At 37.3% G+C, this 17211-nt stretch overlaps 1 protein-coding gene across 1 annotated transcript in view; it reads left to right on the top strand.

Moving 5' to 3' along the window:
- rhbdl2.S (rhomboid, veinlet-like 2 S homeolog) overlaps positions 1-16623 on the top strand; it is a 30915-nt gene extending 14292 nt beyond the window's left edge. Inside the window, exons 5-11 of the mRNA XM_041583941.1 lie at positions 4510-4724; positions 6132-6280; positions 9567-9679; positions 11484-11584; positions 12723-12783; positions 13665-13726; positions 15761-16623. Coding sequence (XP_041439875.1) covers positions 4515-4724; positions 6132-6280; positions 9567-9679; positions 11484-11584; positions 12723-12783; positions 13665-13726; positions 15761-15940 — 876 coding nt within the window. The 5' untranslated portion in view covers positions 4510-4514 and the 3' untranslated portion in view covers positions 15941-16623. The remainder of the gene's footprint in view (positions 1-4509; positions 4725-6131; positions 6281-9566; positions 9680-11483; positions 11585-12722; positions 12784-13664; positions 13727-15760) is intronic.
- The last annotated feature ends 588 nt before the right edge of the window (positions 16624-17211 follow it).

Below are 17211 nucleotides of genomic sequence, written 5' to 3'. Positions count from 1 at the left end.
TGCTTATTAACCTCTTGTTTGCTAAAAGCTATTTTCACTGGAGCACAGCAAATTATTTTCTTCTTCATTTTTACATAAAAGGATACTGTTGTCACAAAACACTTTGTTTACATGTCTCTGAATACAATGTGTAATACAGTGTAGAGTAGTGATGCGTGGGTCGGGTTTTGCCTGACCTGCATCTGACCCTACTCCGCCCTTACTCCACCTGCGCGCGACTTCCGGGTTCCTTTTATAGACCTGCGCAGACCCGCCCACCGATGAGGTCACAAAAAGGGAAGTCGGAAGCCGACAGACCGCCAGTGCAAGGTGGTGGGCGGGGAGAGCAGGAAGAAGAGCTCAACCAGGACCCGCTCGCCACCCGCAATCGGAGGTGGGAGGTTGGTCCGAACCTGCCCGGCGGGTATTGTGCCGGCCTGCACATCGCTAGTGTAGAGTGTAGCAAAATGGTTTTACTGGTGGAAAGTTAACAGAATTTTCTGTGCTTACAGGGGGAATTCAGCTTCCTAGTACTCCTCACTTTTCTAGCAAACACCAAAAGCCCTATTTTATAGCAGGTATTCTAGATGCACACTAATGTAACAAATAACTAGTTCACTCTGGTCTTAAGACAGAAATTGCATCTGCCTGTCTGAATTTTATCCAGAAAACACACACTGGGCATTGTGGTACAGGTATGGGATCCAATATCCAGAAACCCATTATCCAGAAAGCTCAGAATAACGGAAAGTTCGTCTCCCATAGACTTCATTTTATCCAAGTAATCTACATTTTAAAAATTATTTCCTTTTTCTATGTAATAATAAATAAGTACCCTTTACATGATCTCAGCTAAAATGTAATTAATCCTTACTGGAAGCAGAATTGACCGACTGGGTTTATTTAATGTTTACATGATTTTCTAGTATACTTAAAGGTTCAAGATCCAAATTACAGAAAGATCTGTTATCCGGAATGTCACTGGTCCCCGGCATTCTGGATAATAGGTCCCATACCTGTACACCTATAATTAAGGGCATTTTCCGGGTCATCCACAACATCCCTCACCCCTACTTCCCATGAGTGTATCTCTTTAGAAAAGGCCCCATGTGACAGCATTACGTTTCCAAACACTTACCAATGCTCTATGGCTGGGATCCCCAACCTTTTGAACATGTGAGCAACATTCAGAAGTAAAAGGAGTTGGGGAGCAACACTAGCATGAAAAAAGGTGGCAAAGTAGTGCTGTGATTGGCCATTTGGTAGCCCCTATGTGGATTGTCAACCTACATTGAGGCTCTGTTTGGCAGTGCACGTGGTTTTAATACAACCAAAATACAACCAAGCCTGGAAAAAATATAAGCACCTGCTTTGAGGACACTGGGAGCAACATCCAAGGGGTTGGAGAGCAACATGTTGCTCCTGAGCGACTGGTTGGGGACCACTGCTCTATGGTATCCAACAACTGGTATTTAACCCATGCTGTCACATGGAGCTGCGTCTAAAGTTTCACCAATTGCCCAGATTTAATAATTTCACTTGTACTGTATAGCTGTGCAAAACTTAGCCATTCATCAGTGTAAAGATAGTTGAGCGACTGGGTGTGCCATAGGTCAGCACTGCCATAGATGCACATAGCAGGTGACTGTGATAGCTGGTACTATACTGGCACTAACTTGTTCTGCCAATGTAGTTATCCATAGCACATAGTGGGAATTTCGTAAGAATGTAAATTAGGAGAACTAAAGCTTAACTAAAGAAGTAGGTTAGAAAAGTTATACATTATGTTTTGGGTTTCTGTTCTAGACAAGGTAACCACAGCCCTTTAGCAGTAAAGATGCCACAGTAGCTCCCCATCTTCTTTTCTGCTGATTCACTGCACCTGCTCTGTGCTGATATCACTTACTAAGCTTAGGGACCCTCTCACAATATACAGTACGCATAGAATAGAAATGTCACACTATAAGTCTGATTAGTAATTAATACAGATAATTGCTAAATGGCAGCACAGAAACCAGTGTAACTAATATCAGACTTTAATAATCAGCCCTATAGCCTCACCTTATATTACAAACCTCATTTTCTGCTTGATAATTGGCGATAACCCCATAACTTAGCTTCTCAAGGGCAGCTCAGAGCCCAATGAGCATGTGAGTGCCACAGACACTTTCCAAGATGGATCATTGCTGCTATTGAGAAGCTGAAACTTTAGGCTGGTGCAATAAGTTCAGTATTTAAAATATGGCTTTTTTGGCTATATTAAATTTTAGGGTTTAGTTCTCCTTAAAGGATATTCATGTGGGTGTCTGTGGTGAAGCAGAGGAATGGGCATTGAAATTAAAGGAAAAGGCTGAGGGGTTGTTGCAGGGGTTTGTACATATAAATATAAGTGCTATGATGCTGAAACAGGAGGATTTTTGGATGTTTTTTTTGGGGGGGGGAGGGGCACAGAAAGTGCCTGGTGGTGACACGGAGAGAGAGGCAAATCATTATATTCATAAAATCATTATATATTTCAACTTTTCTTTGTATCTACAGTATATGTACCTATAATATGAAGTTTTTCTTTAATGTTCTCTTAGAGCTGCTAAATCTAAATTATAGGAGAGGGTTATTCATTGGCAATGCCAGTTTGTTAGGCATCTGCCTGTGATTATACTTGCTAACCTCAGAGACTCTGTTCTTGTGGGCCCCATACCACTATCGTCTTGCCTGACGCAAGGGATCCCTTGCTGCTACCAAGGTCGTGAACATACGAGTGGATTTTATATCAGCTGCACTATGATTGCATGCAGAAAACCCTGGCCACAGCAAAACATCATGGGGGCAGTAAACAGATTAATTTTATTAACTCTGGCATCTATCACATGGTATAGTCATTTACATCTGACTGCCCGTACTCTCCCCTAGAAGCCATCAGTGTATCATTTACAGTGACAGTGGTAGGTTTTCACTATTTTTGCACCTGAAAATGTCCAATATTCTAAAATAGAATAAATGCAAAGAAGCATTTCAACTCAGTTCTCAGCATTTGCTCTCAGACAATAATCTAGTTATTTAAATGGGATTTTATGATACATCATTATGTACATAATGATACATACAAACATTCTATATATAAACATAGATGTCAACCAACCCCATGTCATAAGGAAGATAATGATCCAAATTCCTCTTTACTAAATGATAACATGAAATAAGGTCTCAAAAAGGCCAGGAGTGGATCCGTTTCTTCCTCATTACACAGGGCTGATCAATGTCTCTGCATAAACACAATTTGGGTTTACAGATTGGGTTTACAAATCAAACATACTGTTTTTTTTTTTAAATACTGCAGTGACTTATTCAGTACTGCAGCAGTAGCATACTGACGCTATAGTCCAAATTCCTAGTAATGCAGTCCTATTTGTATCAATTAGTAATACAGAAATACACTGAATATGTTATCTTCTGTAACTTCTTTTAGGAAAAATGCAGTGGCTACACCTATGGCTGGCAGGTGGTACTAGGGCTATACTAACAATGGTGACCTGAGTTCAGTAGGAAACTGCATCAGACCAATAAAAATGAATTGGAATGTACTGAAGGAACAAGTGTATACATGCCCTTATGTTATGCCCATAATTAAAGGACACGGAAAGTTAAACTAAAGAAGTAGGCTAGAAATGTTGTACATTATGTTTTGGGCTTCTGTACCAGCCCTTTAGCAGTAAAGATCTGTGTCTCCAAAGATGCCCCAGTAGCTCCCCATCTTCTTTTCTGTTGATTCACTGCACATGCTCTGTGCTGCTGTCACTTACTGAGCTTAGGGACTGAATCACAATATACAGTACACATAGAATATAAATGTATCAGTATAAGGCTGATTAGTAATTAATACAGATAATTACTACATGGCAGCACAGAAACTAGTGCAACTAGCACCCGAATTTAATAATCAGCCCTGTAGCATCATCTTATATTACAGACAAACCTCATGTTCTGCTTGATAATTTACGATGACCTCTAAGCTTAGCTTCTCAACAGCTTCTCAGAGCCCACTGAGCATGTGAGTGTCGCAGACACTTTCCATGATGGTGACCCCCCGTGACAAGTTTGAAATCCTGGATCGTTGCTGCTATTGACATGCTGAAACTTTAGGCTGGTGCAATAAGTTCAGTATATAAATCATAGCAGTTTTAGCCATATTCCTTTTTAGGGTTTAGTTCTCCTTTAACTGTGTAGCTCCCTGTTTTTGCAGTAAAAGTGCAAGTGTGCCTGGCCAAACTGAATCTGACTTTAAAGACACGTGAACGCTTTGGACAACAGAATTGTTTGTTTCTGATGTAAAAGTTTAACTATGCAAATGTTAGATCTGAAGTTTTTAAACCCAAAAACATCTGACAACCAGTGCCATAAATGAGCAATGTTACTATAAGCCAGGCCATAAATGATAAATATATGATAACGTAAAGGCATTCCATGACAAGCCCTTTGCTGTAGTCTGTAGTAAGTCTGATAACCTTCACTCCTTTTTTGCTTGTGTCCTAGACAATATGGAGCTTGAAGCTATGACTTCTCGTGAAACGTGGCCAGATGAAACAGAAGAAGCAACAAATACAGAGAGCCCACCTAAGTCCCGCTGTGACAAAATCCACGAAACCATTTCCAACTGGATACTACCTGCCAACCACAGAGACACCTACCTGGAGAGAGCAAACTGCTTGCCCCCTCCAATCTTTATCATTTCAGTCAGCATTGCTGAGGTATGTTGGGATGGAAACTGTATGACTTTGCAGGCGATACAAGGACCATAGAACATAAATTGATCAGTTTCTTTGCGGTCTTTACCTTGAGTTCTTTGATGACTTTAATTAACAGTGTGTGTAATTTCTCCCTTTATTACAAAAAGCCAAGTCTCTAAGTCGAACACGCCTGGTTTATGTGTTAGCTAAAGTGTTTTGGCCATACAAGTTTTCCAATTATACCTAACGTATTCTTCAGTATTTACTACGACAGTTGTCTGTTATCCAGAAACCCGTTATCCAGAAAGCTCTGAATTACAGAATGACATGTCCCATAGACTCTGTTTTATCCAAATAATCCAAATTTTTAAAAATGATCTTTTTCTAAGATATAACTAAGATATAATTAATCTTTTTTGGAAGCAAAACCAATCTATTGGGGTTATTTCATGTTTTTGGGATTTTCTAGTAGACTTAAGGTATGAAGAGCCAAATAACGGAAAGATCCGTTATCCAAAAACCCTGGGTCCCACTCATTCTGTATAACAGGTCCCATACCTGTAATACTCCTTTGTATCCTTGTATGTGTTTATGTACCTTTTTTTACATAAACTTTTTAGTATGTTGTACACAATTTCATTGGCAAGTTAAGTAATGTTTTCTACTTTGCGTTTCTCCTTCCTTCTGTTAAACCTAGCCACTGGGTATGATGATGTAAACAAAGAGAACAGTCACACAAACTGATGAAAAAAAAGTCACCATGCTTGAATGCTGAAGATACACTACCCATTGACTTCTCAGCTAGGCAGGTTTTAGGGGGCAGAGTTTCCATACAAGTTAAATTTTTTTTTTTTGAATCATGTCAAAAACACAACCATGTATGGGTACAGGTGCAGGTATGGGATCCGTTATAATTACGGACAAGCTGTCTCTCATATAGACACCATTTTATCCAAATAATCCAAATGTTTAAAAATAATTTTCTTTATCTTAGTAATAAAACAGTAGCTTGTACTTGATCCAAACTAATCTATAATTAATCCTTATTGGAAGCAAAACCAGCCTATTGGGTTTATTTAAGGTTTACATGATTTTCTAGTAGATTTAAGGTATAAAGATCCAAATTACAGAAAGATCCATTACCCAGAAAACCCAAGGTCCCGAGCATTCTGGATACAAGTTCCCATACAGGCGATCTATCTAAAGTCTACTAAAAAAAAAACATTGAAACATAAAAAGTAGGATTGCTTTACCACCAATATGGATTTATTTTACTACAGAGAAAAAGGAAAACATAGCCTTTAAATTTATTATTATGGTCAAGTAATTTTTCTAGTTGCCCTTAGAAAATGAATGTGTGCTTGAAGTTTTATCTGACAAAATGTTGGTACTTCTCATAGTTTTCATTCCATTTTGTTCTCTGTTTAGCTAGCAGTATTCATTTACTATGCAGTGTGGATGCCGCAGAAGCAGTGGATCACCCTGGATTCTGGTGTCTGGAACAGCCCCTTCATTTACCGGGCTGATAAAAGAGAGGAGGCATGGAGATTTATATCTTACATGATGGTGCATGCTGGGTGAGTATGGACAGCCCCCTACATGGTCTCTGAAAAATAAACTTTCTGTCATTGCTCTTGTTGCCAAGATGATACTTTTTTTTATAAACAATTGTGCAGCATGTATTATATTTAGGTTATTATCTCTTGCTCCCGTACCAGCATAAGCAATCAATCCTTCAAACTGTAATTGTCACGTCTGATACTGGATTTCTGTGTCTGGTAGCCCACGCTTTATAGATACCTTGTTTTAGACTGCCATGTACAGCAACCTGTGGGCTACTTCTGTGGGTTTTGAGTTATTCAGCTTTATATTCAGCACCTCTCCAGCTTGCAGTTTCAGCAATGTGGTTGCTAGGGTCCAACTTACGCTAGCAACCATGCATTTATTTGAATAAGAGACTGGAATAAGAATAGGAGAGGCCTGAATAGAAGAAGAATGCAAATAATCAAAAAACTATAAAAATAAATAAATAATGAAGACCATTATTTAAGTGCAGACTGACTTAAGCTGTTTGGTGAAGTCGCTAAATGAGCAAATTTTTCACTGATTTCCTCACTCTGGGGAGGGCAATGCTGGGTTGATCTAATTGTTTGGCCCTTGTAAGCAAACATATAAAACTAGATATTCATTAAGTAAAGAAATATTACTAAGCGAAAATACTGGTGTTTCAAATAAGTGATATATATCATTTGCATATAAAATGAGAAAGGTGCCCCAATGGTTCTTATCATGGAGCATTAATAGGTCATCCCTCCTTATATGTTTTTGCCTTTGGGAGCTTCATCAGAGAAAAGATGGCCATACAAGATAAGATCCGCTCATTTTATGAGGTTGCCAGAAGAACGGATCTTAACCCTATATGCCCACCAAAGGCAGGGCGATATCGGGTTAATACGATCGTTTGGCCCTAGGGCCAAAATATCCTATGCGGTCTTCATTCTCAGGAAAAATCAAACCTGCCCCATCATTAGCAGGCCGATTTTTTGCCTAATATTAATCGGGGAGACTCGTTGGAAGCCCCACATGGGCAGATAAGATGCCGAATCTGCCTAAAGAACCGATATCGGCAGGTTTAATCTGCTCATGTATGGCCACCTTAAGTGTGGTGCGTAAAGATGATGATTATAATGACAATTATACCTTTCATTATTAAAAAATATGGATTGTTAATTCTTACTGGGTATCTTTGAGCTTTATGCACAGAAATGCTGCATCTTTTTTTAAATTTACTACTAGCAGTTCACTATTAGCAGTTCTTCCATACATACAGACAATCACTTGCGTTGTTTATAGTTAGTAAAGGAAGAGCAATATCTGGAACTTGTACACAGAAGGTTGCTGTCATTTTTGCAGGCTCTTGAATAGAAAAAAAGTCCAACCTATGGGCCTGGCCTACAATCTGGAGTGGAGCTTTAAAATCAATGTGAATCGATTTCAATGTTGTGAACAAGTGCCAGATACTGTGCAGAGATTGAATACATTATCAATAGTTATTGTAACCTACTTAGCACTTTAAACTAGAGGTTGCAAAGGGAGTAGGCAATACTTTTGACAAGAGGTTAGCTATAATTGTGGCTATGACACTGATGCTCAAGCCTACTTATATCTCTCTCTAAAAAAATAGGAAAATAAACTTAATTAGAAATGTTGATAAAACCTATAATATCTGCTGTTGAGCTCTTTCTTATGTAATGTATTGACTTTAAGATCTGCAGGGCATGGATCGCCTTCCTCTTTTGTTAATTATTACATAGCATCTACTCTAATTTTTGTATATACAGTATTCATTCAATGCACTGTTTGTACCCCCATCTGTACTACAGGAGGCTCATTTATCATATAAGGTCGAATTTGAATTCATGTGAATTTTTTTTATTCGAATAAATTCAAAAATACTCGAAATTCGAATGGGAGGTTATTTAAAAAAAATTTGAATGTCTAAAACTCGAACGAATAACACCGACTTGAAAACTCGTATCTAATTCAATTAAACTCAAATCGAGTTGTCAATTGTCAGGGAAGCTATTAACATCTTCAAATGGGTCACTGGACCTCTCCCATTGACTTCTACATGAACTCGCCAGGTTTTAGGTAGCGAATAGTCTAATTCAAATTCTTCCTAGGGTAAAGGTTTGATGGATCTCGAATTCCGAATCGAGTTTGGATTATTCCCAATTTGAATTTGTGAGTTTTGACCAAAAAATACAATTTGAGAATTCAAATTTACTATTCGACCCTTGATAAATCTGCCCCTTAATGTATTTAGTCTTTGTGTGCATAGAGGAAGCTCAGTATAAGGATATATACATACAACTGAAAGTTAAAGACAGCAGGAACAGAAAGTTGAAGAAAGACAGCAGGGAGCTTAGATAACTAAATGCGAGGCTAAAGTCTTGGTGTAGGAAAGAAGGGTTTGGGTTCCTAGAGCACAGAAAAAGCTAGCAAGTTTGTTAAAATGCTAAATGACAACTTTTTATTTCAGCTCGTTTAAGAATCTAGTAGGAATGAGTCCCTTTTGGACCTGGTAATACCTAATAATAATTTGATAGAGAACTGTCTTAAGAATACATTAAAAGGATAGATAGAGTGGTGATAAATGGAACATTTTCAAGTTGGATCAGTGTTGTTAGTGGAGGTTGTGAAAGGCACTAGTGGATAATGTTGTTTGTGATGGTTGATTTTGAGTGGCTTGGATGATTTCTTGGACAAGCATAATATCCAAGTCTATAGTAATACTAAAATCTACAATTAATATAGATATTGGTAAGTGCACTTTATGTGAGTGTATGGTGGGTCAGTGTGGGAGTGTGTGTAGGTATGTCTGCTGGGTTTCATTTGGACGGGTTGAACTTGATGGACTTTGGTCTTTTTTCAGCCCAACTTAACTATGTAACTATGCGAGGTTAGCAACAACTGACGTGTTTAAGTATAAGACCTTGGCTTTGCGCAAACACATTATGAGAATCATTGGGCAAGTAAACGAAAGCATTCTATTGTCTGCCTGAATGACATGTCTAACCAGATAAACCAGTATGTGACTGGCAAAATCTGTAGTAAAATACAGCCAAATGATTAATGCCTACATAAACACAGATGTATAGTATAGTTTCTAAAAGTTTATAATATATATACATTTATAATGTATATATTTCTAAATGTTTCAGCAGTGCTTTCCTTTTTTAACACTGTATATCAAGAATGACAAAATAAACACACATTTTGCTTCATCTCTAGGTTAGGTTCTGGCTACTACTTGAATTCTAAATACTGTCTATATTGAACAATGACACTTTGCCTTCACAGCGTGCAGCACATTATTGGGAATTTGGCTCTCCAGCTTTTCCTTGGAATTCCACTTGAGCTGGTCCATAAGGGACATCGCATTGGACTGGTATACCTGGCTGGGGTTATCGGAGGTCAGTGATGATGCTGGTTATACTGCTTGTAGCTGTACATAGCAGAAATTAAAGAAAATTGTACCACTTATGGGCCTGTTGATTTGTCCTGTAATTGATATCTAAGAAGTGGGTCATTTTCAAATTTTTTTTTAGTATAATGTAGATATGGATTAATTAAATAAATACAATAATATTGATTACAATATAAAATATAATTGTTTTCAGGGTTCCTTGCATTGAGTTTAATCTATATTGGCCAGTAATGTGACCTGGGAATTTTGGGTACACCATTACTGTACACGACCTTAGATCTGGCATAATGTCGCGTTTTATTTGGATTATTGGCAGCTTGGTGGCATAGTGGTTAGTACTGCTGCAGTACAGTGCAGAGATCCGTGGGTTAATTCCAGCCAGGACACTATTGGTAAAGGATATGTATGTATGTTTACAGAGGTGTCCTCCAAGCAGTAATACTATAATAGCCCTACAGGCCCAGGTGCAAATGTTTACCTCATCCACACCTACACTTATACCTTCCATATTCATTAATAAAAAGGCTGTTTAGATTCTCCAGAGCAAGTATATATGTATCCCCTAGGGGATATGTATAAGGAGATCAGCGCCTGTGGCAACAGAAATTAGAAACAAGCATAGCGTAATACGTTCAATTAAAGGGAATATCACCCCTGTGATCCCTAGGGGATACATATATACTTGCTCTGGACTTTCATTTACAGCTGAGGGACTGTGAAGGGATCAGCAAGAAATACCTAAGAGACTGACATTTTTTACCGAGTTGCATGTGTAAGCAATATATGTTTTACTGTTTAGATTGTGCAGCATTATCCCCAGTGTGCCCCATATCAGGACTGGCACGAGTGCAGTCATAACCCTGGTAGTCCCAGTAGTTAGCCCACTGTCTCCAAGTTTAGTTTTCCTCCCACACTCCAAAAACATACTTGTAGGTTTATTGGTTCCTGTTAAAATTGACCATAGTGTGTGCGTTAATGTGATAGGAACCTTAAAGGGATACTGTCATGGGAAAAAAAAAATTTCAAAATGCATCAGTTAATAGTGCTGCTCCTGCAGTGAAATCCATTTCTCAAAAGAGCAAACAGATTTTTTTATATTCAATTTTGAAATCTGGCATGGGGCTAGACTTTTTGTCAATTTACCAGCTGCCCCAAGTCATGTGACTTGTGCTCTGATAAAATTCAGTCACTCTTTACTGTTGTACTGCAGTTGGAGTGATATCACACCCCCCCCAGCAGCCAAAGAAAAGAACAATGGGAAGGTAACCAGATAACAGCTCCCTAACACAAGATAACAGCTGCCTGGTAGATCTAAGAACAACACTCAATAGTAAAAACCCATGTCCCACTGAGACACATTCAGTTACATTGAGAAGGAAAAACAGCAGCCTGCCAGAAAGCATTTCTCTCCTAAAGTGCAGGCACAAGGCACATGACCAGGGCAGCTGGGAAATTGACAATATGTCTAGCCCCATGTCAGATTTCAAAATTGAATAAAAAAAAATCTGTTTTCTCTTTTGAGAAATGGATTCCAGTGCAGAATTCTGCTGGAGCAGCACTATTAACTGATGTGTTTTGAAAAAAAAATGTTTTCCGATGACAGGATCCCTTTAAATTGTAAGCTCCACTTGGGCAGTGATTGGGTTAAATGATGTATCATCGCTGTAAAGCATCACATAAAATGTCAGCACTCTAAATAAAAAATAATATTAACAAAGATGAATTATAGTTGGGACCCCACTTACTTTTTCGAGATAACTGTGTCATTTATTTTTGTGGACATATTACAGGATCTCTAGCAAGTTCTGTCTTTGATCCCCGGCTTGCTCTTGTTGGAGCTTCTGGGGGCGTCTACGCTTTGATTGGGGGCTACTTCATGAATGTCCTAGTGGTGAGTGTTTCTAGGTTCACTGCCCCTTGAGTATTAATATTTTTATGAAAGGTACCATACAAAAGTATTCAGATGCATGGCTAATTCTCTCAACGTACTGAACAGAAATTCTAATCTAAAATAATGTTCCTTTTGATGTGTTTATGTGAAAGCAATTATTTTATGATAGAAAAACCATAAATATGCAGTTTGGGTAAGTATTCAATCCTTGTATGGTAGAAGCTCAATTTAAACAGGTTGAGAACAATCACACACAATTGCCTTACCATTGACCTCCACCTGTGATTAGTCGAAAGAATCCTTCTGGGTAAAAAATTCACAGTTAATGGTGAATCCAAAGCTACGAAGAAGTGAAAAGCTACACAAAATGCTTCCAGAATCTGTCTAGAAAAAGTTGTCATTATATAAGAACAAAATCTAAAATCACTGGGGGTGCCAAATTGGCACTTGCCAGTTATTCTTGTCCCTTTAAAAAAATATATCAGCCCTGAGTATAATCTGTTTAATGCTACACCATATTTCAAATCTTACAGATATCACTGTACTTTTTTTTACATAGGCGCATGCCTAATTCAGAATCAATAATAATAATAATAATAATATTTTTCTGTTCTGTGCATGTGTGTGTCCAAAAAAACAAGAGGCTCAGTAATGTATGACAATGACAATAACCTCAATTTAAGCTCTGAGGTTCAACATTTTCTAGGAAGCAGATACAGTACAATAGTTGTAGAAGTAGTAGTTTGTCCTGTCCCCCCACCACCTCTAATGGCAGCACTGGGTGGATATAACCAAATGGCTGTGAAAGGTTATGGAGATCATCATTTACCTTAATTGCATAAACAGGCTTGATTTTTTTATTGTGATAATTTATTGGAGAGACTCCAAACCAGCCAGCCATCTGATTATAAACATTTTCTACCCAACCCTTTCTTGTTCATTGGTCCCTTACAGAACTGACATGGAACCTGCAACACTCCCTGTCCTGTTTCATGACCTATTGTATTAATTCACAAATTAAATGAAATATACATAGCATACAGCTTGTGCTAGCCATTGTTCTATTCTTAAGATGTTATGCATCTTATGTTATGCATGTTATGGATTTGGTCCCATGTTTTTCCTATGTTACTTTTAGAATTTTAAGGACATGGTACCTTTGTTTGGAATATTTCGAATTCTGGTCATCGTAACAATCGGTAAGTTATTTTTTTCTGGGAACCAGCATTTTCTGCAAGTCACTAAACAACACATGATCATTTGCACAATTTCTTGTGATAGCTTGGGGATTGCCTTGCACTGCAGCTGCATATACTGCTTGCCTGCAACTCCCTCTGATAAGTCTGTAGAAGCAGTGACTAGTCTGTTCTTTAAACTTTTTGTCAACTTACATCTGCTCCTTTTTTATAGTATTTACATTTAGACATCTACCACCATTTAGCACTATATACAGTAAATCTAGGGGCCGATTCACAAAGGGTCGAATATCGAGGGTTAATTAACCCTCGATAATCGATTGGGAATTAAAATCCTTCCACTTCGAATATCGAAGTCAAAGGATTTTAGTGCAAATAGTGCAATCGAACGATCGAAGGATTATTCCTTCGATCGTACAATAAAATCCTTTGAATCAAACGATTCGAAGGATTTTAATCCAACGATCGAAGGAATATCCTTCGATCAAAAAAACTTAGGAAAGCCTATGGGGACCTTCCCCATAGGCTAACATTGAGTTCGGTAGCTTTTAGATGGCGAACTAGGGGGTCGAAGTTTTTTCTTAAAGAGACAGTACTTCGACTATCGAATGGTCGAATGGTCGAATAGTCGAACGATTTTTAGTACGAATCCTTCGATTCGAAGTCGTAGTCGTAGTCGAAGGTCTAGCCCATTCGATGGTCCAAGTAGCCCAAAAAACACTTCGAAATTCGAAGTTTTTGTATTTCGAATCCTTCACTTGAAGTTAGTGAATCGGCCCCATAATGTTTGGGGGGGTAGTTTCTAGGACACTTGTCCTATTGCCTTTTCTCAGTTCAGGCATCTTTCTCTTGTTGTGACATCTACCTGTTACTTTTTTGTGCAGTTGGAACTGATGTGGGATTTGCCCTGTACAGAAGATACATTTCCCATGAAACGGGTGAAAAGGTATGCTTATAAACGGTGCCACTACAATGTATCACCGTCATCTGATATTTATGTAGCAACTGTTTTTATACATGCAAGTTGTATGGTTTATTCAGTCATATCATAGTGTTAAATATTTTTATTTCATAAAAATCATCAGTAACAACACAAAAATGTAGAGTTACAATAAGTACTGTGACATTGCTCTATACATTTGCTTCAGATACACTACAGGTATAGGACCTATTGTCCAGAATGCTCGGGACCTGTGGTTTTCCGAATAATGGATCTTTCTCAGTGTCGGACTGGGACACCAGGGGCCCACCCAAAAACCTTTGACCAGGTTCCCACCGAGTAACCTTAGACAAGGGTCCCACTTTCACTACTATTATTCTTCCTCTCCTCACTCAACTTCTATTCTCCTAGTCTCTTTTCTTTACATACTATAATACATTATTCCATCTATTAAACCACTTAGTTCTCATTGAAATAGGGAATGGCCATGAAATAGGCCAAATATATAGCAGCATGAGGTCCCACTGACACCTGGCCCCACCGGGAGTTTTCCTGTATCCCTGTGGGCCAGTCCGACACTGATCTTTCTGTTATTTGGATCTTCATACCTTAGGTCTACTAGAAAATCATGTATACATTAAATACATCCCAATAACTAGGATTTGCTTCCAATAAGGATTAATAAGGATCAATTTAAAATTTGGATTATTTGATTATAATGCAGTCTATGGGAGACAGCCTTTCTATGATTTGTAGCTTTCTGAATAATGGGTTCCAGATAATGGATTCCATACCTGTACTAAAGTTATATAAATAAACTGTTGTGTAGCCATGGGTGGCCTCCTTATGAGCCGAATAAGAAAAAAAGGCATAATTTACATAGCAGATAACAGCTGAGCAGTATAGCATACACGAGTTTATTCCTTACATGAAGTGATAAAAAGGGCTTAAATTGCTTTTAATTAAAATTGTGAATACAAAACCTCTCTCAAATAAAATAAAGCAGTGGTTACCATGAAATAACTGGATGAACTGATAATGTAAAATATATATATATATATATATATATAAAAAGCAATTTATGATGTTACAGGTTCATTAAAATCGTTTTCTCATATTTCCATTAGCTAACTTTTGTTATCTCTTCCAGTTCCTTTATTATTATTATAGTATGAAAATATAAAGCATGTTTTATATACACTCATTCACTTTATTTTTCATGTACACAAGCTCTGCACTTGCTACCTGTCAGGGTATGTGAGTACATGCAAGTCGAATAGGGCAAGAAAACTCAACTTGTGCTTTGTAGACCTTAAAGGACATGTAACCCCCCCCCCCACAATAATTTAATTAATGAACAGCCTCTTTGAAATCTTAAGAGAACTGCCACTCTGGTTGTTAAAAGGTTAACAGTAAGGCTGCAGCATTCCCTTACTCACTTAGAAATCCTGGGGTATATGTGGCTTGGGTGGGGAAGATATGCCAAACTTATATACATAGTAGGAAAATGCAGGCTTTAAACCCAATAGTATATATCAAGAGGTAGTGGTATATTACATATTTTATTTATTTTGAAGATAGTGACTTTGATTAAACTTTTTTACATTTAAATTTAAAAAAAAGGAATAGTAATTCATGAGCCAATCACTCAATCTAAGTTTAAAAATTAGATTTCCAGTTAGATATAAGACATTTGGCTGCTTTGTGTAAAAATAAATGTGTGTTCGCCACAGGTATGGTGGGATTTAGAAGATGACAGGACTACAGGAAAAACTTACTAAAATAAAAACATATGCTGGATTTTCAGTAGAGACTAAGAATTCCACATCGTTTTTGGACAGAAATTCACATTTTTTTCAGAAAAACACTGTACTATTCTAAAAAGAGTGTGGAAGTAATCTCTATAAAAAGTGAAAAAACATTTGCTATCTAAATTATTACAATTAGCACGTTTGCATTTGGCACAGTTACAATTTTAATGCATCTTTAGCAAGTAGATAATTACTTTAATTGTAACTAAATCTCATATTTATATTCTAGGTCTCCTTTGTGGCCCACTTTGCTGGAGGACTGGCTGGAATGTCCATTGGTTATACAGTTTTCAGCTGCTTTGACAAAAATCTAATAAAAGATCCCAGGTTTTGGATTTGTATTGCTGCTTATGTTGCCTGTGTTATTTTTGCTGTGCTGTTTAATATTTTTTTATCCCCTGCACCTTAATGTATATCAGCAGCACTAGAAGGACAATTATTGTTTTGCAAGAACTATGTACAATGCAACCCTTTTTGTTGAAGAACTGCAGCTATAAATTTGCACAGAGCTGGAGTACTGGGCAACTAATGCCTTAAAAGAAGCAGAATACTTGCTAGTTTATTTCCAGTTTGTCCTCACAATAGTGAATGAGCTGTTTTACATGCAGAGACCTCCTAATGACCAATTTTATATTCACACAACCAAATCCACAACCATTCATGAGGTTCTTCTTGTTCCTTGCAACTCTGCCGAAATTGATTCAAGAAACTTTTTCTGATTTTTTTTTTTTTTTTACTCTTCTGCGTCATACAGGAAAATATATGAAAAGGGCTTTTTCAGCACTGATATTTAAGTGTTTATTAAAAAAGACTTTTGACATTCCAGACTTTTTTTTCTAATGAAAGAAGTGCTATGCAACACAATTTTCTTATTCAGAATGGTGGCTTTGTGGTTAGCATTGCTGCCATGCACAGTGATTTAATTCCAGCCAGAGCCCTGCAAAGAGTTTGGAGTAGCAAGATGAGACATTCACAACGACACTGAAAACATACAGTTTCCTCCTCTCACCAAAACTTTACAGGCAGGTTAATTGGCTCCTGGCTATAATGTATATATAATTATATATAATATATATAATGGCTATAATGTATTTGTGTGAATGTGATAGGGACCTTAAATTGTAAGCTCCACTGGGGCAGGGACCGGTGCTATATATATATATATATATATATATATATATATATATATATATATATATATATATATATATATATATATATATATATATATTTATAATATTGTGTTCTATTTAAGAAAGCCTGCATTTGTTTTAAAACACCAATGCTTGTATTTACTACCAGATATGCATGGTGGCAGGTATAGTATTAGCTAGTCTCTATTTTCAGAACACCATATTTTCCAAGGAAAACAGACATATAAACATGCCTCTAACAATTATTTAAAAGGGAACTGTCCACTCTGGCAGTCCGTTGTGAGCTCCAGTTTTACTAGTTTAAATAAACTCCTATGATAAACTCCCATAAAATTTACATGTTTCTTAATATAGTCTGGTGTTTTGATTTTTGCTATAACATTTGAATTAATCTTCAGTTAAATTGTTTACCAACCTGTGACTGTTATGCATGCCTTATATAATCTTTTTTCTATTTTAATTCATTGCTTCCTTTCTAACCTCTTTAAAGTATATTTGTTCTGGAAAAGCATTGCCTGAAATCCTC

The sequence above is a fragment of the Xenopus laevis genome, chromosome 2S, assembly GCF_017654675.1.
Source record: "Xenopus laevis strain J_2021 chromosome 2S, Xenopus_laevis_v10.1, whole genome shotgun sequence".
Classification (NCBI taxonomy): Eukaryota; Metazoa; Chordata; class Amphibia; order Anura; family Pipidae; genus Xenopus; species Xenopus laevis.
This window is presented reverse-complemented; position numbering and strand designations above follow the sequence as displayed.